At 42.7% G+C, this 25,215-nt stretch overlaps 1 protein-coding gene across 2 annotated transcripts in view; it reads right to left on the bottom strand.

Annotated features, from left to right (window-relative positions):
* The window catches only part of CAMK2G (calcium/calmodulin dependent protein kinase II gamma), a 118,829-nt gene that overhangs the window by 33,128 nt on the left and 60,486 nt on the right, over positions 1 to 25,215 (bottom strand). For both annotated transcript variants that reach the window (XM_079313200.1, XM_079313201.1), the window contains exons 4-12: positions 17,308 to 17,362; positions 16,728 to 16,793; positions 13,850 to 13,922; positions 10,620 to 10,722; positions 9,677 to 9,760; positions 8,725 to 8,819; positions 6,036 to 6,158; positions 3,742 to 3,825; positions 3,067 to 3,109 (exon numbers count right to left, since the gene is read on the bottom strand). In XM_079313200.1, coding sequence (XP_079169326.1) covers positions 3,067 to 3,109; positions 3,742 to 3,825; positions 6,036 to 6,158; positions 8,725 to 8,819; positions 9,677 to 9,760; positions 10,620 to 10,722; positions 13,850 to 13,922; positions 16,728 to 16,793; positions 17,308 to 17,362 — 726 coding nt within the window. The remainder of the gene's footprint in view (positions 1 to 3,066; positions 3,110 to 3,741; positions 3,826 to 6,035; positions 6,159 to 8,724; positions 8,820 to 9,676; positions 9,761 to 10,619; positions 10,723 to 13,849; positions 13,923 to 16,727; positions 16,794 to 17,307; positions 17,363 to 25,215) is intronic.

Below are 25,215 nucleotides of genomic sequence, written 5' to 3'. Positions count from 1 at the left end.
TCTCTAAGTGAATGCAGATCAGATTAGTGCTTGCTTGGATCATCTGAACATCCAAAGCCTCAAGTGAACACCCAAGTAATCCTGTGTGTACCCTGGTGTGACCCTAACAATCCTACAGCAAAATTATGATTGCATTGTTCTCTCTTGCAGCTGAATTAACACCCACCAAAATGTGGAGAGAAGCTACAAATCCCTTATTGTAACCAGGTTTCAACTTCCTGACTTATGATGAAAGGAGTGCAACTGTACCTGCTTTTAACAAACAGCCTACAGATGGCCTGAGATGCAATCTTCTAAAAGAACCACAAACAGCCAATATTAAATGGCTGTATATATCATAACTGGGGAAAGGAACTGAGTATCCTTTAACTTAGCTGGCCTGGGGCAAAAGGCACATTGCAAACAACAAATTATTCACAAAAGGACAAAAGAAAAATTACTCCCAAAAGAAAAGAAACGTGCAGTTTGGGTGTTGTTTTTTTTTCTTTGTAAAAAGCAAGAATTTTTGATGGGCTAAAAAGAGAGAGTACTGCTACAGATTCTTTAGGAATACAATTTGTCACAGGTCTACACAGTGAAGAAACTCCATATTACAACACAGGAGATAGTAATGACAACAAGATTCAGGGAGACTTCTCATATTTCCTGTAGATAGTATGATCTTGCCTAATTAATTGATGCTGAGGTCACATGAGCCTTCATTTTCCTCTCTGTTCAAAACATCTGTGAAAGAAGCTTCTAAGAGATCTCATCCCCAGGCAGGAAGAAGCTTCTCTCTTCATAAATCTAGTTCCCTGTCTGCTGGGAATGGGACTTTTAAAAACCCACAGAAGTGCCACCCAATTAGAGAAAATGAAAACCCCTAAAGGGCTTTAGGGAAAGAAACAAATATTACTGCAGAGCCCTTCAAGGGCAGTGGTAAGAAAAGTCTGAGCTCTACCCAACGTTCCCACACAAACTTTTTAATTTATTACTTTCAGTTAGTATGCATTTCTTCTTTAATTCCAGCAGAGGTATCTACTTCAACTGCAGCCAACAGTTGTAAAAAATAATTACAATTCAATATGTAAAACACAATTTCAATTAAAAAAGGTCAAGCTCATATTACACACAGTCCTGCAAAGAGAACAGGAGTAGATGATCTCACCCCTCTAAAAACACATAAAAATGTAAAGAATTGCTACTGTCGACAAAGGCTTTGCATCTAAATTCACAACATCTCTCTCTGGACAGTTTTTCTGACTATCTCACACTTGGAGTCACAGTGTATATTCAAAGCAGAACTCAGTGACATTGCAAATCCTGCACTCACTGTGGGCCACCTAGGATTTCCTTTTCTTCTACTGTTAACTGAAGTGGATCCAGCAGCTTCAGCCCTTGACACAGAGAAAAATGAGTAGGGCAAGCTTTTTCCTCCTCAGTACTAGCTTAGGGATTAAGTGGATGTATAGGTCACACACCATTAAGGAGAACCCTTCTCTCTGGCATTTCATGTACTCAGAATCTTAGCTGTAAGAAGTTTTCTTACCCAAGCACTTCTGCAGCTTCATTAGAAGTGACAACATTTGCAGACTAAAAATTAATCTAAAACTTCTGTTTATAAAAAAAAAAAATAAAACCCCTATTTCAGAATAATCAATTAGTGAAATAAAAACAAGCTGTGTAAACATAACTAAAACAGTTCACAACAGCAGAAGGCCCAAGAAAATGTTTAGCTCTGTATAGGCCTGTGGAACTCCTGTCTTTGTGCCACAGCTCCTCAAACACTTATTTCAGAATCAATCTCAGAAAACAGCACAGAATTTTTAAGTCCTGTAATAGCACAACTGTGAGACAGATGAATGGATAAAATCATTCTGTCCCTTTAAGGCCAAACTATGAGAAATGCAGTAAAAAGAAAATATTGTAGCCACAAGTAATGCTGACATATTGGCACAGGTCCACCTGAAAGAACCAAGAACAAAATGTTTGGATGTTGTTGAGGGTTGGCCCTTAACTGTGGCATGGTTTCACATAATTTTTTTTTATATCACCACACAGAAGGTTAAAAACACTGCCTTCAGTTCACAGAAGAATGTATGCATGAATGTGCACTTTGAATGCTGGCATGATAATTTCACAGAGGTTTTCATTCAAATTACAAGTTTATTGTAATAACATCCAGAATATAAGTATTGGTATCCACCATTAGTAAACGGTCAGATGAAATTAATACACTTCCACCATCACATAATCCACATAGCAGACTTCCATTTGAAAGCAGCTGTAGTCAGGTGCAATAAAAATCTGACTCATGCATTTAATGATTGCTCTTTTAAAAGAGAAAGAGAATTACAAAGAGGGTAAAGAAAACAAAGTTCCCATAAACCAAAAGCACTTACAAATAGAGTTTTTCCACCCAAATGAAAATGAACACAGATAAGACTGCATCACCTAGGTGTGCTGAGCCAAGATAATAATCTTCCAAAAAGCATGGATTTACATGTTGAGATTTGCATTTTCAGTAAATGCACTACGTAATGCAGTTGGGTGGGAGCCAGACTACCAGCTATTAAATTTAAAAGGATGAAAACCATTTCTGAGACTCCAAGAAGGAAAACTAATAGCTAGCCACTTCAGACCCATTTTTGATGAGTCAAAGTAATACAATACCCAAATCACTCCTGCCCCTATTCTCACCAATATTACTTCCCTGTCCCTGCCCCAGGTCTGAAGGAAACACTCCTACCTAATAAGAGCCCTTCACTCCTGGTTTATGATGTGAAAGCTAATGATACCAGCTAGAATTTCTCACAAGTAATTTGCTAGCAAAATATCATCAGATGTTTATAGAAGCTGACTTTTCTTCTGTTTTGTACCAGGCTACAATACCAGAATACGAAATGTGCTCCTCTCCAAAAAAATAATTTCCTATTTCACACTGGTCATCAGCCCAGGCAAAGTGATCACCATTACACCAAGATGAACTGAAAGCATGTTTCATCCTCACCCAGCTGACCCCAAAATGGTTAAAATATTCTCCAGCTCATTCACACAAAACAAAACCAAGGAAAACATGGGACTTACCTGAAAAATTCCGAGACACAAGCATCGTTGTGAGGATAGCACCCTGTGGGGAAGACAAAGCAGGGATAACAGAAAGTGCCACTTGAGAAAGGGGCTGGGCTGACCCACAGAGAACACAATGCATCAGTTACCAATGCAGGGGTGTACCACTGGTACCTGAAGAACCATAGTGTACCCAGGATTCCCACATGTGCCTAATATGGGAACACTCACAGTCCTGCTTTTCTAGAGCAGCAGCTAGATGCCAGGCAGGATAGCCTAGGAAATCTGTAATGGCACTAAGAATTAAACACATAGCTGCTTCCTGGATTTCACACAGCAGAGAGATGCTTTTTGCACAGGCCAGAGGCTTTGCCCCAACTGCAGACAACAGTAACACTAGTACTGGAAGGTGCAGAGTGTTCAGAACTAGAAGTCCCAGAACTAGCTGCTCTATTTCAACTCACTGGCAGAAAGTAGAAGGGGTGAATATGTAGCAGAAGAGGCATGGGAAGCTTGGAGAAAGAAACTACCCAGCTCCTCAGTACATTACTTTAGTGCCCTGTACTGGAGGATCACATAAAGTACTTCTCTAACACTGTACTAGTCAAGAAAAAAAGTATTGCTACTAGGAAGGCACTAACCTCAAGTTCAGAGAACTAAAAACAAAATTAAGGCAAATTAAGATGTACTTACCTTTAGCTTCCTTCTAGCATTGAACTTTCTCAAGCATTCCACAGTCTCCTGCCTGTGCATCATTGATGCGACGGTGGATCGTTGCTGAAAAACAGGAACAGCAAAACATCAAGAACATACCCAGAACAAATCAGCCAGGGAAGTTCACTCCACTTGCACACAATCAAGACATTCAGGCTGACATAGCCAAGCCTCTCACCACTACATGGCTGCAAAAAACTGCAACAGGTTCATAGCCTGAGAACTTCCATAAAGACATATTAAATCAAGGTGGGCTATGACAGGACTGCACCCAAGAAATTTATTACTGAGGTACAGGTGAGAATAAATGCTCCCTGCTTTTCAGGCACACACAGGATTTAAGATAGTATGAAGACAAAGCCAAATGAACAATCATACCCATAGAGAATTGAGTTAGAGGCACTACAGAAAAGACCTGGGCTGCATTAGTTACAGTTTGAAAGGGAAATTTCAAGCAGCAAGGAAATACTTCTGAATATAAGAGGTTGACTAGTAGTGACATTGGCATCTTTGTTTCAGTACTGCAGAAATAGATTCTCAGCATATAAGAGAAAAGGTCACGTATTTCTATTGTACCAATGCAAAAAAAAAAAAAAAAAAGAGTATAATTTCTATGTAGTGATGCACACCTGCCATCCACAGCAGACTAGGATCCCATCAGCTGCAAAAAGACAACTTCCCAGAAGTGTTACAGCCATTAAAACCACAAGAGGAAATCACAGACTGATACTGCCAAGGATTTAGAGCACATGAGGAAGCCAGTGACTACTGCCAAAGTAGCTGTTGCTCTTGCATAGAACTGCAAGCCTGAAATCCCTTTACAAGGATAGTGGGTGAATTTCTAACCTGGCAGATAAGTGTGAACAAAGTCTTCACTAACTTTCTCTTGCTTGGAAAAAATTCTGCAATACCCAAAAGAACTGTAAACTGTGTGTATATTCAGCTAGTTTCATGGGAAGTCTCTGCTTTGAGCCAATTGTGAAAGCTGGTCACCTACTGCAGAACACATGGCAGCATGTGGGGAGAATGCAACCAGTGTCCTCAGACAACTCTGGTGGTCCCTGTTCCTCCAGCCTCTTCAGGAGAGATGGTCATCAGCTGCTCAATGTGCACTTACAAGAACCAGGACACAAACTTCAGAAGTTCAGTGATGTTAAGACACTCAGTGTCTCTGATAAACTTTTAAACTGTTTTAGATTTCCTACAACATTTACTTTGAGAAGCCATACATATCCAGAAAGGAAACATATGTTGTGCACACAAGGCCTGCAAAGCAAAAAGAAACAACAGGCTCGACAGGAGGCAGTTTCAGGAGTAGCTGACATGGCTGGGAAGTGAAATCAGTCTCTCCCCAGCTCAGAGAAAGAAAGCTGCTACAGGGAGTGGGCTATCACAATACAACTTTGGCTACAGGAATTGGGAGGAAAAGTTTAATACACAGCAACTGTGATTACAAGCATGGAAGGAGGGAAAAAAAAAAAAAAGAGCTGTAGTCTCAGCTAGTGTTAAGTTTTGACTTCCAAGGAACTTGCATCACTTTACAGCTGACACTCCTGTTAGACAGATGTGCACAACAGTAACTTTAAATTGCTGTCTGCTGATTTGTGGTATAAGAACACCGCCATCACAGTTTCTCAAGAACAAATGAGCAAAGGAGCACACTAAACTCATCCCAGAATGCTGTGGTATTACTAGAGCATCTGGTTAGACTTAGGTGAAACTATTCCATCCTGCAGAGATAAAAGTGCATCACCCCTGCCTTCCCCTACACCCACACTCAGCTGTATTCTGGGATTTCCTTGCCAACTTTGCAAAAGATGAAAAATACTTCTGTGTGAGGTCTGGCAAGGCAGAAACTACATAGATAAAACAGCAAAAGATTTTTGCTGACTTCAAGTTTACAAGTTAAGCTGCAGCATAGCAGAAATTCCCAAATATTGCAAAGATGCTATGCCATAAACTGAAGCAGAAATGAAGAACAAAATGGCCCTAAAATTTTCATTCTATGCCAGACCCTATTTGACATTTTAGGATGCTATGGATTGGAAAAGATGTGGACACTGTGGACACTGACAAAATTCTAAACGAATAAAGGATTATTACTGTGGGAATAAAAGCACCACAACATGACAAAGTTGGCTTGTTGAAGGCCAGTATCCAAAAAAAAAAAAAAAAAATCTAAAATATTAGAAATATGTTGGGTCCTTCAAATCTTGCTGGCATGTCCATTCAAGGTAAACCACAAACCAAGCTGCAATAAGGAGAACACTTACACAAACCCATGGGTGTTTGAGAGCCTGGTCAGCTGTGATGCGTTTTGCTGGGTTTATCGTCAGCATCTGGTTGATCAAATTCTTGGCCTCAGGAGTCACAGTGTCCCACTCAGGTGATGGGAACTAAAAGAGGAAAAAGGAACAGATAATGAACTGAATAGAAATATCTTCTACTAGCAGAAGAGATTCTCCCCTGCTACACAGCTAAATTCCAGACTTTGCCCTTTCGATACCAGGGCGGACACATTTGCAAAGCCCACTGATTTTTGTGAAAACCCATACTGAAAAAAAATCATCCATAATCCAGCAAATGAATGGTACCAGACAGCAGGACACACCTGTACCATTCACCAGACATAAGCAAGAAGATTAAGAGTTTAAAAGCTTTTTAGGAATCACACAGACTTTTGAATTTCTTTCACACTCAACAGTCAAAAAAGTAAAGCCAAAAAATAAAGATCTTTTAAACTGAGTTCTTACAAGAAGAACACAGGCACTATCTTTTTTCACCCCATCTGTCTCTTCCTGCAGCATGCTAAAAGCTCTAACAGCTTATGAGAAATCACAAACAGTTAACTACAGCAAAACTGCATGGAAGCAGAACCCACTAACAGAGAACATCCCATCAGGTACACCTTTCCCATCATAATATGCAATATCCTGGAACAATACCAGTCACTTAGCTGTAGCAACCCACCAGCAAGCTGTTAGCAACCACCTACCATACCAAGATCATTACTTGGGGGCAAGAGAGATGTAACAGTGCATGGGAATACAGAAGCATGAAAACAAAGAAAAGAGTTTTAATTATTTCAGCTGCTGATATTCCATGAGGGGTAACTGCTTTCTGCTATAATTCCAGTAATGATAAAAATGAGATTTTACACCATCCTGTAGAGGATTACATGTGGTATGGATGACAGCATGCTGAGATTAAATCCTATGAATCTACTGCACAAATACAGGTGAACTTCAGAACACAAATATGCTGTTGGGGTAAAACTCCCTGTCTTTAAGTGGGATTAAAAAATGGATTTATACTGAAAACATTTCCTTACAGTACTACATAATTTAGAAAAAGTTTATTCCATAGGTTTTTTTATTGCTTTTTTATCACTTTTCTCAGTTGGGTTGTAACAATATACCTGCTGTATTAGATTTGCATATAATCTCATTTCTGCATTTGCAGGCATCACTAAGGCATTATACAATTTGTTCTGCAAACATTGCAAGACAATACTCAAAAATCATGATACTGAAGTCTCAAGCAAGGAAACTTTCCCTGTATCTGAACTGAACTCTGAAGTATTCATGGTAACATCTTGCAAAACCCCTACCCAACAGCACAAAGAAAAAAAAAAAATTCACTGTTTTCACTGTTGCCACTTCCTCTCTGGTCAAGGAAGAACAGACTGGTCCTGTCCACACAGGCCCCTTGGTGATGGGTAAGCATACCAGCGGCAAGTGCATCAGTAAAATGAAGCAGTTTTCTATCAGGCAAAATGAGTGAAGAATATACTGAAGAATCCAAAACCAAAAGACAGATAAGGAGGGATCAGGCACTTCACTCTTCATGACTTACAGAAAGAGGCATTTAATCCCTGAAGTGCTTTGAAAATCCCCATTGATATAATTAGTGCAAAAACACTTCAAATAAGAACAAACAACACAAAAACCAGAGGGGCAGCAAAGCAAGAGAAGAACACAAGTCCATTTAAGGCCATCAAGTACAAAGACATCACTTTGCTTTCACTCAGGAAGCCACTGAGCCAAGACACAGGCAGACCATTGTTCTCACCAGTACTGCTGCTCTCATGCTCTCAAGCACAGGAGCTGGGAGGTAACCAGCAGAAGGAGTCCAGCAGAAACCTCACCTTTTGGGGTTTTATTTTTGTTTAATACAAACCACAAGACAGCCTACAGAATTAACCCCTCAACTTCCTCTTGATATTCATGCCCACAGGCTTTGAACTAGGATTTCTAGGAGTTCCTTCTTCCCTCTGAAGCCTATCCTTACATGGAAGAGTTTATGTCAAACATTAAAGCTGTGGTACCCAAACTACTACTATTTTATACCACCTTTGCTTCCCTCTGTATTAAGCTCCTTGCTATTCCTCTTTCAGGCACTTTTTACACCTCGGTTTTGTCATGCTCTAACAAGTGTCCCATGAACTGCTTAGCTTTTTACCAGAGCCTCCAACACAATCCACCATGCTGAACCCCATCACAAAGCCACCCCTCCAGCGGTCCCCACCATTCAGTCCTCTCACTGGGCTCCATGCTTTCCATAAACTACAGCACAGAGGAGTAAAAGACCATAATTTAAGCTGTTATTCTACATTCTACATCCCCATACTTTTTATTACACCTTGACAAAGACCAGCTCCTTCGTCCTATCTTCCCTCTACTCCACTGAAAACATTAGCATAACCAGAAGACACCATTTCCCACCCTCTGCATTTCCCTAACAAGTGTCAGTGTTCTGGTGCCCACTGTGATGCTTTCCACAGATCCCTTCAGTGGCCCCAGGCAGGAGTGTATCCCAGGCATGAAGACAAGGAGGCGTGTGAGAACGTCAAACGTCACTTTGCACAGAAGCTTGGGGCCTGCTGCTGGACGCCAGGTAAGATAGTGCCATGTTTTGGATGGCTTCTAACCATGCAGGTACTCAGCAAGAAAGTGCCCTTACGTCATAGGCTCCGGCTTTGATCTGCTGATAGAGTTTGTGCTGATCTTCATCCCAAAAGGGAGGGTACCCCACTAGTAATATGTACAGAATCACTCCTGGGAGGGAGAGACACAGATACACTATGGTTAGGCTAATACGCCATTTACTCCTTGAGCCCCTCTTCCTTCCCTCTTGACAGTCCCCAAGGCAATGATTGCTCCATATCTTCACTTGCCATCATATTTAGCCTTCTGAGATAGCAAAACACAGTACAAATCTCTCATCTGCTGAACCTCACCCTGGCACTTCATGCTCAGCTCTTAACACCAGTGCCAGGAGCTAGAATGAGCTGCACCATGTCCTTCTACCCTCCTCTGGCTACCATGGCTGGTGAGCCACAACTCCCAGCTGCTCTCAGAGTAAGATGAAGCCACATCACCTAGGGTTCCTGGGCAGCAAGGAACATTTGAGGAAGGACTCTGTTTTTAGATGCTTACTGTGCATGGTGTTGGGACAAAAACGACAAAGCTGACACTCCTGGCCTGCAGAGAACCATTTAGTCCATGTCAGGCAACACAGATATGATAAATCTTTAAACTTATCAGTCCCAGATACATTTACACTTACTTCTTTTCTTTAAAAAAAACATCCCTCTTCAGTATTACATCTTCTACATAGTTAGTGTAATAGGAAATTACTACAGTTATCTAAACTGACTCTGCAAAGCACAGACAGGTCCTATCTCTTGAGTCTCAAACATCTTATAGATGGCCTGAGGAAAAGATTAGGAGCCAGAATCAAATGAGTTCAAGCTCCCATATTCATTCCACCAAGGTGCTTATCCTCAGTTATGCCTTCATGTTTCCACCCAGTAAGAAGGAGCACCGAGCACCCTCCCAGCAACAGGCTACAATGAATCACTCTTAGGTGGAATGATGTTGTTTAAATGTAAAACATTTTGTCAGAATCTTACCACATGCCCATATATCCACTGGTTTTCCATAAGGATCTTTTCTTAAGACTTCAGGGGAGAGGTAGCCTGGAGTACCAGCAAACCCTGCCAGAAAATGGATGACATGAAGTACTTACAGTACCTAAGCAGAAGAGATCTTGCCATATCACAAAATCCACTAGTGGTAACTAACAAATCCAAAAACTCTCTCCCACCCTTCACCTCATATTTGCTAGAGCTGTCTCTTTATAAACCAACAAAAAGGGGTAAAAACCCCCAAAATAAAACATAAAATCAGATGGGATCCAGTGCCTGTGTATTGCAAGAAAAAGAGAAAGTAAGAGGGACCATGTCAACCAGCTGGGAACAAACTTGTATGCCAGGCCATACATCACTGTTACATATAATGGCTTGGAGTTTGAAAACATAAGACATAGATGGGACACATCCAATTGCCAAGTGGTGTGGGGATATCAGGAAAAGTCATGTTCCAGAATCTCTGCAGCATTGCAGAATCTCAGAGCTGATTTTTTAGCCTGAAAAGGTCTCATTTCTAATTATGTTTTAGCTAAACAAAGATAAGGTCAGATCCAAATGTGCCTGAGGAAGGCCAGGTCAAATGCATTTCTGTAACGTGACCAAACAAAATTCCAGATTCTGAGCTGTAGGAAAGTTCAGATCAGGGTCTAAACTTAGCAGCTGCATTCATCTCTGACACTAGCATCTACTGCAAACTGAGAAGAAAAATAAAGAAACACAAAGCCATTTTTTCTGTCTTTATTTATCACTATTCCCTCTACTGAACCTAGGCTTGTGCCTAAGATCCAGAGGCTGTCATGCTTGAAAAAGAAATAGCCAAATACAGAGAAGTGAGCTGGAAGAGCTGAGAGTAAATACTCAGGAGGATGCAATTGAACCAGCCACCAGAAAACAGGGGAGCAAAGCTGGGAAAGCTCAGTCTTACCAAACCAGGCCTGCTGCTCTCCCTGGACTTCTATAGCCAGTCCGAAGTCAGCCAGTTTGACAGCAGCACCCTTACATTTACTCGCTAGGAGTAAATTCTCTGGCTGAGGAGAAGAAAGAAAAAAAGAGAATAAGAATCAAAGACTGACATCCTTGTTAAAATCTCTCACCTAATATTCACATCACTAAATTGCACCTTCTGACTGCATTTAGCATGCAGTACTAAACCTGTTCAGGTGAAGACACAGCAACAGCAATGAATGGCCTTGACCTAGAGAGGCAGAAAATTGTCAAGTCTAACACAAATCCTCTGGCTCCTCTGTGGGAGCCAGAGCCTCTTCCAACCCAGCCCATACATTACATGCTGACACCAGAGGGCACTGGCAGTACAGTTCCTGCAGCACTTAAGCCAAAATTCGATTCTGCCCTCCTCAAAGAGGATAACTGGGGGGAGGGGGAAGAAGGGAGGGACAATGCAGGAGATACAATCTGCAGTGATGTTTCTCCCCTTGAACATTAGACAGTCCCCAAGGCACTGAAAAAGTAAATATGACGCTAATAAGGGCTGCCAAACACACTGCTGTAATGTGGGAAGGCATCATTTGGCTGACAGTAGTTTTCATCCCTTACAGAAAAAGCCTCAGCCTCAAACTGGCATAAGCAGCACAGCAGTGAGTATTCTTGTAAGCAATTTTTTCATGCTACACATTTACAGCAGCATAAAATATTGTCTTGTTACTGCTGCCATCACCTATACAATAAGAAGCCATGTCACTTTTTCCATGTACCAGGAAAGGGAGACAGACTTTTGACCCTCACATTTCCACCCTGAATGAATCTCACTCAAACAATAATTCTGTTGTGTTCCTGTAGTAGGTTTTACACAACTCCAAAAACTGGACTGAGGTTTGGCAGTTTCCTCTGAAGCACCAGAGCAGCTAGTTACATGTGACCCCCTGAGCCCCAAAGCTTCAAGGTGATGGCTATTATGGCTTTGCAGGAAAATCAACTTGAAGACAGGCAGGTCAAACATGGTTTCTCATCCTATCCCGTTCTCATCTTTTGTGCAATTCGTATCAAGTTGATTTTTTAACTGAGCAGGATGGAAGCCTGGAAATCCAGAAACAGGAGCTTGTCTCACTTTCACAAATCTGATAAAGTTCTTTTTTGCAGCCTGCTCACTATTTTCACCCCATAGGAACTCTTTACTCCTGTTCTGCCTGATAGGCACAAGATTATTTGCTCAATAATCTGTCTTAAAGTACTGGGCATGTGCCTTTAATGAAAGCAGAAAAGCCTTCCTCAACACAGTCCTTGCCATAAGGAGCATAGAAGGAAGGGCAACTGAGTCTCAATACATTTGGATGCCACTGGCTCTTCACTATATGGCAAGAAGAAAAGATTGTGATAATCAAGCTACACTAATGAAAATTCATTGCTATAAACAAGACCCTAAAGCAGAAGATCAATGAAATCTGAAAATCCCTCCCAACTCCAGATCACACCTGGGCTTAACTAGACTAAGAAAGAGCAACATTTAAGACAGACTTGTGCTAGTTAAGCACTTTGTAGCTCCATTTTAGAAGCAAACACCTTAAGGCTAATGGTGCTTATCCATGTGCATGTTTGCCAACATATGGGTTGTCTCACATTTCACATACTTTTTGGTGAGGATGTGAATGTACCCCCTAATTTCTTACAGTCTCTATGGGCAGCTCAATATCTGGCATTCTTTAATAGCATGCCAACCAAAAGGCTTATGAGAGTGAGGTGCAAAAGACAAAACTTTATTTGAAGCGGGCTCAGCAGTTATTACACACTGACCCTGAAGGCCAAGCTTTTGGAAAGGAACTAAATATTAAAAACAAAGCATAGGAACTTTCATTGCTAAAAGGAATGGTTATTCCTCAGGCCTGGATAGTCTCAGTCAATCAGAGTAAGCAACAGAAGAAACATTATCTACAATAGGGAGTTTCTAGCAGCTGATAAGTTCTGAATAAGTTGCTAGCTTTCCTACAAACAAAACTTTTGGAAGGAAACCAGATTATATTTGAACACAAGGAAAACTTCTGTACTGGAAATCATTATTGATTTTCATAGACTCCCTAATTTTGGGCAGTAGTGTCTCTTGGATATTGCTTTCTCAGGAGCTGCTGCTGGTCTAATCAGGAGCAGCCACAGCCCACAGTAGATCATTTGCATTTTTTCACAGTGCAGTGAATCAGAAGGTCAAAAGTGTTGCATGGGAGTTTGTCAGAAACACAAATGGTTCTCCACTAGATCAAAACACCAGAGGAACATTGCCATCAAGCCTGAAATGTGCTTTTACCTTGCTCTCTGCAAAATATTTTTCTACTTTCCCCCTGTACATTGTTTAACAAGCCCAAACCAACACTAGTAGCAGGCGTCATCCTTCATTAGTTTAACTGGACTGCTGGTGACCATCACCATTCCTACTTTAGACAGAGAAGGCTCCAGGGCACACAGACTACTGCACAAATCTCTTAATTCTGGAGCCTGCCCAGCTCCCAGCACAGCTGCCCAGCATGGGGAGTTTAGGTGACTCCACTGCAGAGGCTTAGGGGCTATAAATGTGTTTTAATGCATCAAATGATTGATTCATCCAGTATTTAACTGGCCAGTCGTTTTGGTTTTAGATTAAAAGTGCTTCTACTGATGAGAGAAGAAAGAAATAACACAAAAAAATTCTTGTTGAACATCTCTGCCCTAGTGCAGAGGCATGTGTTTGGCAACACTGTGGAATAAAAATACACATGCTCTGTGCAGACAAACTCATCCTGGCAGATTGAACAAAGATTGCTCCAGGTCTCTAGAGATCTCTTCAATCACAAACTAGAAAGTGTCCTTCATCATAATGAATCCTACCCAAGTTTTTCTGGAAGCAAGCTTTTCTCCAAGATTCACAACTACTCCATCCTGGAGCTGCCCAAGAGAGGCTGAGAGCTGGCAAGGTTCACAAAGACTGAAAGCTTCCTTGGAAGTTCAGCACACCCTCTAGCCCTCTAGAAAACTCTGAAGAAGCTGATTTGTGCTTCAGGAGCCCCTGAACCCAGTTTAAGTTTATAAAAAACCTAAGAAAAAACAACCAAAAACCCCCCAAAAAAACACACACAAAAAACCCTGCCAGCTGGCGAAACAATATTCCTGTCTTGCCTCTTCCAATGATCCCCTGGCTGCTTTCCTCAGACTACAGCTCAGAGGAAACATTACCTTCAAGTCCCTGTGCACAATATCATGCTGGTGAATGTGATTCACACTCTCCAGTATCTGATGAATACAGTGGCTGCAAGATAAAAGGGAGAGACACACAAAATTATGCACACACATTTAACATATCATCTCATCCCAGAACTATTTCCCTAACTATTATATTTGTATTAGAGGGCATTCAAGATCTCATGCTGAATCTCTTCATCATGACTAGTGGATGCTACAGCTCAGCACCATTTCAGCTGAACAACCCCAGCCCCCAAGCAACAGGATGCCAAACATCCTCTCTGTAGCAGGACCACAAAGCCTCTTTCCTACCTCTCATCATTTCCTTCCTTCCCTTCCCACCATACTAAGCCTCTCACTTGTTCCCTCAGCCAGCAGTGCCCACCCCACACAGAACAACTACAGCACGTGAGTATCTTCAAACAGCAGCCGAAACTGTGCAAGACCAAACTGCTCCAGGAAACATTCCACTGCTAGTCCTGAGCAAAGAATAAACTTTGGGAGAGCAGTAGCCTCCCCCAGCAAATTCAGGATGACGACGCCTGGGCGCCTGCCAGTTTGCAAAGCTTTCAGAGCAGCATCTCAAGCACTTTATATACACAATGTGCACACACACCCGCTTGCTGGGTGCCTTTTAAGTACAGATCCCACTTAAGGGGTTAGTAATCTGAAAAGCAGACTCATTCCATTAAGTGCAGCGTGCTGCACTCCCCCAGCTCACAGAAAACCCTGTCTCTGCCATTCTCACTGCTGTAAACCACAGGGACAAGATCAAGATGTTATTTACACCTGTCACATAATGACAGCACAATCAGCCCATGGGTGAGATTCCAGGTTGGAACCACCTCTTCCACTAAACATTTACTTGACTCCCAAGAGTGAATGTGGAATGGAATAGGGATTTTGACAACTATGGCTGTGCAGTAAGCATGCAGATGAGGACAACTCAGAAGGGTCTATGTCCTCATTGTAGGATCTCTCAGACCCTTCACTGACTTCTGCAAATCTCAGAGGAACAAACTTGAAATTAGTGAAGTATTTGAGGGAAGGAAAAAGGGCTAGAGGAAAAGATGGGAAGAGGGTGAGGAGAGGAAGAGGAGAGGAGGTGCAGCACTGTGTATTTGCTACTCCCACCCCTCTGGAGCTGGCAGTATGATCCTCAGGGTCAGAATCCACGAAAATCTCCCTGCTCCCAAAACAAAAATGTATAATTAGAACAGAGCTGAGTCTGAGCGAGAGAGATTTTCTGGCCAAAAATGGCAAAAGTGTGAGGTGTCCCAGGCGAGCCAAACACGGCAGATTGGCACAGACCTCACTCCCTCGCTCTCTCAGACTGCTCTGGAATTCAGCACAGCATGGGGAGAGAAAGGGAGGAGTTTTACTCTGTCATCTTGTGGGCACTTGGAGACCTGACCAGCTGACAGTCAGTGGGCCAAGCACCCTAAGGAGGGCTCACAGAGCAACAGACAGTCCTCCTTTTCCCCTAACTCTGCCATAATTTTTCTGAGCAGTGTCAGTCACTGACAGCTTTTGAGCTCTTCAGGGAACAGGCACTGGCAAGAGGAACAGTGGAAGAATTATGATTGATAACCTCAAAATTTCCCAACTTCAAGGCAGAATGGCATGATAGACTGTGTATCCATCTGAAATGCTGTGCCTACAAGATCTGTACACTCCACTGAAAACATCTATGGGGCTCTCAGACCTCTCTGCCAGGAGCTCCAGCAGAGCTGATGAGTTCACTGGCCTTCCCAATCACTATATGGCTCCTGGCAGAACATGCAGGGCAGTGCCTCATTTGAAAGCCTGCAGTGTTGTGAGTGAGCCATGGGGAAGGGCAGTAAGTGCCTGCAGACTCCATTAGCAGTACCTACACCAACACCCCAGGCTACGCTCTCCTTCATTCCCAGCACTCAGTATCACCATCCTTAAAGTACTGCCCACCAAGCTCAACCTGCCACAGTACCCACTACTTCCTTCTTATCCTCTCTTCTCATGGCTCCCCTGATTTCTGCTTCAGAAGGGGTTAGTATGGGATGAGAACATGACTGCAGAATAAGCAGGGTGAAATGTCACCACTGGGCCACTCCCAAGCTGTACAAAAGCAGAGCAGGAGTGGCCTAATCCCAGCTTTGATTCCAGATGCTGCATGTCCGCAGATGGATGGGTCAGACAACACCCTCAGCTACTGCTGCACATAACACCCACACTGTATAAACAGGGACAAACACGTGCCACTTCAGGGAACTCACACGTGGGAGAGAGGGGACATATTCAGGAACAGAAGGGCATAACTCTAAATCTTTTGAGCACTAAAATATGAAGGTTGCTCTGTCATATTATGCTTTCCATCCCTGCACTGACCAGCTGACAGTCAGAAAGGGATTCCACAGAAAAACAGCCTCCAAAGCCCCCTCTCCTCACTGCCCTGTAAACTACTACCTAGACACAGGCAAATTGAATGGATCTGCCCAACAGCAGTGGCACATCACTGGAAACCCTACTAGAAGAAGCAGCCAAGCAGGCAGCACCTCACAGCTCTCCCTCTGTATTTGCTCAGTAAGGACACACTGTCACCACCCACCAGAAAGGCCAGGTAGACAAATCTGCTAGCAGTGGCTCTCCCAGCAAAGAGCACAGCATCTGCAAGTGGCAGAGACAGTAATGTCTGCAAGTGGGCAAGGGCCAGAGCTGTACTGAGTCAGACTGTCTGGTGACAGCAAGTTCACACTAATAGCAGAAAGAGGATTTGTTTTATCCAGACAAGGGGCAAGAGTGTTAGAACAAAGTCACGCAGATCAGCAGTCAGGAAACTCGTTCCACTTGTACATGTACATGGAACATGCATGGAAGGGTCTGGAAATAGTCTTACCTGGCATCTGCTTCACTGTAGTATTCTCTAGCAACGATATCCTCAAAGAGCTCCCCACCAGTAACCCTGGAGTGCAAAAGAACAAAAGATGATACAGAGCCCATGTCTGTGCAGTTGAAGGCTGCACAAGATGTAATGGTCACCCACCTGGGCCCTTTGCCACAGCCTGTGTGGGATACTGAGTTACAGGGGAGCCAGGGCAGAGCTCCACACCAGCACTGAGCCTTTGGACTGCCTTTTCACCAGCAGTGTACAGGACACATTGACACACTGGGCACAAACTGCCCACACACCTCTGCTGAGCTTAGTGTATGCTAAGCTTGGGAAGGACAGCCCTCCTGTATCATCTCCATACACAGGATAGACATTTTTTGCCATCTCACACTTACACCTGGTGCCAGGAGTCTTCCTGGTCTGTCCCCACCACACAGTCAATGGATTTTTATCAAATAGGTCAAAGGTATTTACAGGTCTCAAAAGAGAAAGGGAGAATTCTACTAATGCAAGTGCTTTTTATTCCACTCTTAGTCAACTACCAACATGCCTGCATCACTAGTGAGGCATCAGAACAGACACTTACAGATCAAAGACGAGGTAATGGAAACCTTCTTCTGAAATACTGTCATGGAGTCGCACTGCAAAAACATAATCAAGAATTGGTGATTTACAGAGCATGTAGCAAATATGACACTTCACAAGTCAAACTCACGCACACAACCAAGTTCTCCCTCAGCCCACTCAGTCTATTAATTCCCCATGCCCTTTACTCTGTGTGCTCCCTTAGTGACCTATTTCCTTCCATTATCTCAAAGGAACAGATGGGTGTCCTGCACACACATTCACCCCTCACTAGCATCAAAACAAGCTCTGAGTATCTTTGACCTCCTGTTCATTCTTCCTCTCTAATGTTTTAGCACCCTCCTTTTGCATCTGTCAAGTTTTTCCTATATGCTCATATTTTGGCACCTCTCCCAATCCATTATTTCCTAAAACAAACCTTTTTCCAAGTCCTGAAACAAGACCCCATCCATAAATTGACTTCTGACCCTACCTACATGTCAATACCACTGGTCTCCTTTCTGCCATTTACCTGTAGGCTCAACAATGCTCTCTTCTGTTACTTCTTTTTCCCCCACTTCATACCAACTTACACTGTACATCCTTACACAAAATTCAGAACTAGTTTCTTGTCTCATTTTTCTGACCTGCTTGTTTCCAAAGACATATTTGATCCCATTCTGCTCCTCAAAATTTCATCCACCTTCAGCTATGCCTCCTTAATTCTTTTCCTATGACCTAAACTGACTGTCATCTTTTAACGTTCCATGTCCCAGGCCCATGATGGGCCACTATCCCCTGATATTTTGGGATCTCTGAGGTTCTGTTCTCCTTTCCCTATGTTATACACAGGCAATAACTATTGTATCTATTCATTCAGCACGATGCCATTTCCTCTTGTCTGAACCAAAATCTCCATTTCTTTGACCGTTCTTGGATACCTAGGCACCACAGTAACCCAAGAGGAGAAACTTCATGTAGCTATATAAACCCTACTTTTTGCTTTTTTCCTCTGCTGCAGAGCTTCACTCTTTTCTCTGCCAATCAGCCACAAGTCAGCAATTCTCTTTGACTCAATTCCTAAACCTTCACATCCTGACTAGAACAAGATGTCTTCTTCCCACGACCACCTATAGTTTTTTCCTATTGATTCACCCAAGTAAAGTGACTAGCTGAGACAAGAGTGGTTCTCAGTCACTTTAACACCTTGTAATTGAGTATTGACCAAAGCAGCGCTGACCGTTCTCATCATTACAGGAAAAATCTCATTATCCTGCCCTGTCCCTTCAATGGCACTTATGCCTCACTTCCCTATCCTCCATTCTCTTCCACATACAATGCAGGTGATCTGCCTTGATTTTCCCAGCATCATGATTTTCTCTGTCAGTATCAAGAAGTCAGTTTGCACCTCTTATCAGTGCATGACGTCAGCTACCATCACTGTCTTGGGAATGTTTCAAACTGGCACTGGGCACATACGTAACAGCTTTTGCACATATTTTCAATGTTCTTCTCTACTCCTCCTTGCAACTCTCCTTTGTTAAGGCACCCTTCCACATGCATGCAAAGAAAGAAAAGTGAGTAGCACAGATGTGCAGAGATGACTGCCAGTATCCTTCCTCAGAGGATTTAATTATTTTCTTGTTCTTTTTGCCTGTTGATTCCCATATTTTTCCTCCCTTTATCTACAAACTTTCTTAGCCAGTTTCCTTTCCTTAGAATTTCTACTGCATATCTAACTGCAGGGGTTTGGGAGGAGCATTCCATCCAGCAAAATGCTGCAAACAAGCCAGTAGCGCATTCAGGTGCAACATGCTGTCCCTACTGTGTGAGAACAGACACATCACCCTGAGGAACTAGGTCCCACAAATCCCTTGCTGCAAACAAAAAAATTCTTCCAAGCAAGCAGTTTTAGTTGGGTTTGTAATAACCTTACTGCAACACAAATTTGTGTTTACAAGAAAACCTGCTTCCTGAGCACTTGGCAGAAACCAGTTGAGGTGGCATTACAAAAACACAAGTGAGGAAGAGGCATTTCCTAGGAGAGAAGATTTCCATTCAAGATTGGGAAAAGGATGGAAAGCAATTGAAAAACACACTTGGATTTCCAGTCCAGGGCAGTTTTCACTCCAGTGAAGACTGCTTGAGGTGAAAGCAGAAAAAGCTGAAGCCCAGAACACAGGCAAAAGTCTGTAGAGAGACCTTTGAAGAGATGGAGAAATTTCAAGGATAGCTCAATGTACTACCAAGGTCATGTTTGGTGATGCTCAGTGGTCATGAAAAAGCATTCTCCTTTGTCTGGCACAGGAATGGTCACCAAAGCACTGACAGAAACACCAAGCACAGAGGACAGTGGCATGAGTGATATCAAAACAGAGGAGTACAGCCAGCAGCATGCTGAAAACAGTGGCCTTGAAAAAGACATGCAAACATGTCAGCAGGTAGGAGTGAGAAATAGTGAACGATAAACTTTGATGCAAATATTAGGGCAGCAAATTACATCAGAAAACACAAATGTACTGATTGGTGTATTCCTTTGTCCCAAGGGAAGCAATTTTGTCAGCTGCATTATTAAAACGGAAGGAAGTAGCAATTCAGCTGGCAGAGACCAGCAGAGGCAGCAAAAAGAGCCTTCAAGGACAGTAAAACACTACTTGCATCCTTAGGTGAGGAACCATGACAGGATGACAGAGACAGTTCATAAATACTGACATTGTGCACCACCCTAGGGCTGCACAGCAAAAGAGGGCCTTGAAGGCAGGACACAGGTCATTAACTTAACAAGGGAGCTGCCTCCTCACAACAGCTCACAATGATGCTGGAATAAAATCTGCCTGAGATTTCATCTGCTGAGGTAACAAAGCTCAGGAAATAGTGGTAGAATAGCAAAATCCAGAAAAGCTGCAGGAAAAATTGCACTGGGCACCAACACCTTGCACAGGAATAATTAGTGACAGCTCAGAATAGTAGGCTTTAAGTGTGGAGGAGGACAGCAATGAGGGAAGTCAGAAAGGATTAAAAAAAAAAAAGTCTGAATATACCAAAATTGTTGTGACTCTCAATTCTAGCTCTAACTTCATACTGATGCAAAGAAACAAAAGGAGTACCCAGTAGCAGAACAGAAATAAAACCTAGTGTCCTTCCATCCTGAGGTTTTGCTTCCCCTCTTCTGCAAAGCCACAAGAGCTTTCCTGAATAGCAAAGAGATGGCAATGGGCAGCTCCAATGCCATGGTTCACTCTATTGACATGCAAAGTTAAAACACCTGGTTTTCTACTACAGTGCTAGCATCCCTAACTAAGGGATAATTAGCTCAAAAACATAACCTCCTTTTCCCAAAACTATTCAGCTAGTCCATGAAATGGTATATATTCAGAAGTAACTGAATGATAAAAACATTTTTGAAGTTTCTGCCCCTCCTCTCCACTTGGTGGTTCACAAATATTATCCACATTCCAATGATTGGCCACATTCACCATGAAGATACACAAACATCAGAAAACATCTGATACCTTCACTATCCAGACAGTATAGAGCCCTCTCTGCTTAAAGACAGCCTGTGCAAACATCCTCCACCTGAAGGCAGAACACAGGCTCCTGAATGGCCAGTTCCAAGAGCACAGAAAGTACTGGGCCGTCCTCTGTTTCAAACATCTTCCCATGAAAAGAAGATCCCATTTCTTCCACAGGCTGCTGGCCCTGGCACACTGTCTAACAGCTCCTTTATTACCACAAGTTCAGCTTTAACGCAGTGGTTGAGCAGAGCCCACAAAAGCTGCTTATATCTGTATAATCTGTTGACAGAGGTTACGAGAGAGTGAAAAATATAATTATATGGGGACACTGGAGGGCAAAGTACTCCTGAAACCTGATTATCCATACTAAGAAAAACATAGAAATAAAAACAAAAGTATTCATCCAGTTAAATTTTCCTTCAAAAATACTAGAGTACTGTTTTTTTTCTCTCATCAGGGGAGCAGTGATGCATGTGTCTAGCACGGCCAGCTAGACAAATGCACACATCACAAAAAGAGTCTCAAGTCGCAGCAAGAGGGAAGTTGCACAACAGTAACAGTGTCTTTCAAAATATGACCAAGCTAAAAAGAGATCAGTATTTGCCAAGGAAGCTCATCTCACTCTATTCACCAGAAGATGAGGTGGATTATTTGTGTTAGCTGATTCTGTTACCCAGAAGCAGCAATTCAAACCGTATTTGCTTCCTAGCCAAACACCTTTAATACAGGGATTCTTATGGATGTAGGAAATTAGACCCTGCCAACACCACTGGCAGCTGGAGTCACCTGATGACTTCCCATTCAAAGATCTCAGAGGGATGTACTACAATGGTTAGGTTCACAAGAACAGACAGAGAGGGGAATAAAAAAGAAAACAGAAGCAAGTCAGACAACAAAGGCACTAAATCAGTTACAGCATATGGTGAAAGACTTCACACAAAGTTTTATTCAGAAAAAAAAAAAAAAAGGTCCCATTCACACACAAAAAAGAGGTTTTGTAGAGTTCGCAAACTCTACATCTAATAACATCTAATTTTGTAAGACTGACAAGTCTCACAGAAAACTTTCAAAATAATACCTAAAAAACCCCCAGAGCACTAGTAAGCACTGCCAGAACAAATGCTGTCCAAAGGAGCAGCATCAATTACAGACTGGTAGGTAGAAACCTTTCCAACAAAATCAGCTGCTCAGTCAGCAGAAAGTGTGCATCCCCACTTGGATGATATCTCCAAGAAGCACATAAATTTTGGGAGGAATAAGCAATGGTTTCAATACAGCATCTTGATGAAAATGTTTTCAGCAAGCCACAAAGAAAGTCTTATTTATTTTTTTTTTAAGTATTTCTAGAATCTGGTACTGCAGTGGTACTCCACCAAGGGTGAGGAGAGTCTGCTACTCAAAGCTGTCCCTCCAATTTTAAATGCACACATGTAACTGCACTGTTAAAAGCTGTGAGGCATCACATACACAAGACACAGCCTAGCTAACTGCTTTATCATCTTTGTCTTCCCTCAGTCTCCTCTCCAGCCTTACCCTATATAAACCCATTTTACCCGTACAGGGAGCATCTCTCACAACGCTGGTCTTTTGGAAAAGCAACTAGCAACAGAAACAGTGACATCAAATGGCTCCTTCCCCCAAAAACTCAGCTCTTCAGCACACGCTGATGCAAGTTAGGCCAAGTTTTTTCTGTCTTGTGTGGGAGTGTGTGCAAGGTCCAAGGCCCTAATGCAATCCAGAGCGTTTGCAAAGAGCTGATACCACACTGAGTGGCTCCAGGGGACGTGCTGCGGTTACTGCATCTAACAGCAGCTGTGCACCAGGAGTTCAAGCACTTTCTAAGAACATCTGCTGTGAATATTACTTTTCCCTGCCTGCTGTCTTCAGAGTCCCAATGGAAATCTTGCCTCAAGAACAGAACTTCAAGCTGCTACTTCAAAGTGTTTAAAAATCCTTGAGCACTTACATTTTTTATTTTAGAAATAAATAATACTGATAAGGTATTATATTAACGAAAGAAAATTAGGCATTTTAGTGAAAAACAGCAATGCAGTAACAGTTATGCCATATGGCTTGCATTCTGTGCCTGAATAAAGTGACCCTGTACAGACAGCCTCAGCTCTCTGATGCCTCAGTGTGATACAAACCAACTGAACATAAGAGGAAAATCTCCTTCATAACAAACTAGAACAGCCAAATGCAAATTGCTGCTGAGTCACGCAAAGCAAGGCTCTGTGAATGCAAAAGTTGAAGTCAATCATGAAGAAGTCAGAAAAAAGCTATCAAATTTTATAAAAATCCACCTGAACTACAAAAACAAAAGACATTGAAAACCAACAGGCATCTTTAAAAGGTCATATCTAAAAAGCTAATTGGTATTGGGATCACAAACACAGAATATGCCTAGCCTAGCTTTGACCCACATCTCCCTTTCACTCTGTCCAGTGTGCTGAATATGATTATCTTTTTTACTCTTACATCAAGCACAACAGGCCAGGAGCATTTATGCCTGCCACATAAGCCCCAGGATGAACATTCCCTGTATCCCATATCCACAGGAAATAGCAGAGCAGGGCTGTACAGGGGCTTAGCCCATGGCTAGGGCAGGCAGGCTCTTGTTAACACAGTGTGATCTTTGGCAACCTGCTGCAAGTAAATATCTTCAAGCAAAGAAGTTTCCAAAGTTGCAACAAAAACAAGCACAGAAGCAGAATTTCACAGGACAATTCCCAGCATCTTCATCCAGCAATCACTCATCTCTGCTTAGGAAAAGGTAACATGGGCTGAAATCTGCTTGCTCCTACATATCAGTGGTCTTTGCCCATTCTTAGGGAAAGTGTTCAAGCTACAGGTGATCTTGTCTGCTAAACCTAGGTTCACTGGTGCTCTTAAGTGTCAAGCATTTTGATACTATGGGCACATAAAGGACAGTATCAGCCAACTATCTCTGCACCAACACACATTGAGGCTGTGTTTATGCAATATTTACACAAATTAAGTTGCCAGTGTTGCAGAGCCAGTACAAGATAATGCAGAGGTTTATGCTTGTCTCCTGGGTCATGGTAATTGCAACACAGGAACTCTTCCATGCAGCCTTAGTAATGCAAACTCAAAAGTTCTCTGGGATCTTCTGGACTGAACCATGTTATTCAAACATCAGCCACTCATTAGGAACAACCACAGCTACACTTTTCAGCAACTTTCCAGACACCAGACATTTGCCTGTATCATGGAGAAATGGAAGAGGTAAGAGATGCTGCAAGGGTTTATTTCAAGAGACTCTGTATACCAGAAGCAGCAGAATAAAACTGGAGGGCAAAACCTACCTGATTTCCTCTTTCATTGATACTGTGCAAAGTGCCAGGAGGTGCTGAAACTATGACAAACACACACGGCCCGACAGACTGCAAACTGAGCACGATGGTCCATGGCAGCAGTGACAAGTGAACTGACGCAGATGGCTACCACCCACAGTCTCTGCTTCCCCAGCTGCTCACCAGCCTGGGCAGCCAAGATGGGAACTGTCCCACCATCTCCCAGCCTGGCAGTGTGCCAGGACACTTCCTGCACGCTTCACATCACTCAGGATGTCCGTCCCACGAGGAGCCACCACCAACCTGTGACTGCCTGTGAGCTGGGTGCTCAGCTCCCACCCCAGCTGTTTCTCTAATTACATTAAACACGCAGGATTCAGCTGCAGCTGCTCAGGCTGCTTCCAAAAGGACTCGCCTTTTAATTAAAAATTTGCTATTAAAAAGCACTAAATTGTGTAATGCAAATAATCCTCTAGAAATCATCCGTCCCAGCAGCTAATGACCAGCTTTGTCAGAGCAGTAACCAGCAGCAGCAGGACAGTTAGCTAACAGGACACAGGGAAACGTGCTCTCCTTCCCTGCCCTCCCAAATCTGACCCAGCGAGGTCACGCCATGCTGGACATACAGCAGCCTGCTGCAGACTCCCCAGACACACTGCATTTCACACCAACTGCATTCCAAAGCTTTGGAAAATGGAAGAGAAGGAGGATTTGTTGAAGTCTGCTCAGGTTCAGGCAGAACCAAGCTGCTGCAGGCTCTGCAAAGAAAGGCACAGAACAGTGCTAAGGAAGTATGAAAAGGCCACAAGCACAGAGGTGGGTTTCCTGTCCCCCTCACCATTGTTCTCACTGTAACCTTTTTAACTCTCCAGCCCTAAAAGATGAGGCTAAGGCAGTGCCCAGTTGGAAAATTCCCTTATGCACAGAAATTCACAGCCTAGAAAGGAACTGCAGGGAGAACAGTACCTTTCCTGTTAGGAAACCTGTCTTTCTGCAGATGTAAAAAGAAAAAAAAAAAACCACAAAGTATTTTTAAAAAACATTTCAGTGCCAAGTAAATGTTATTTTCCCTTTGATTTTATAATGTCTGTATTGAAAAGC

This window comes from Erithacus rubecula (genome assembly GCF_903797595.1).
Source record: "Erithacus rubecula genome assembly, chromosome: 9".
In the NCBI taxonomy this organism is placed as follows: domain Eukaryota; kingdom Metazoa; phylum Chordata; class Aves; order Passeriformes; family Muscicapidae; genus Erithacus; species Erithacus rubecula.
This window is presented reverse-complemented; position numbering and strand designations above follow the sequence as displayed.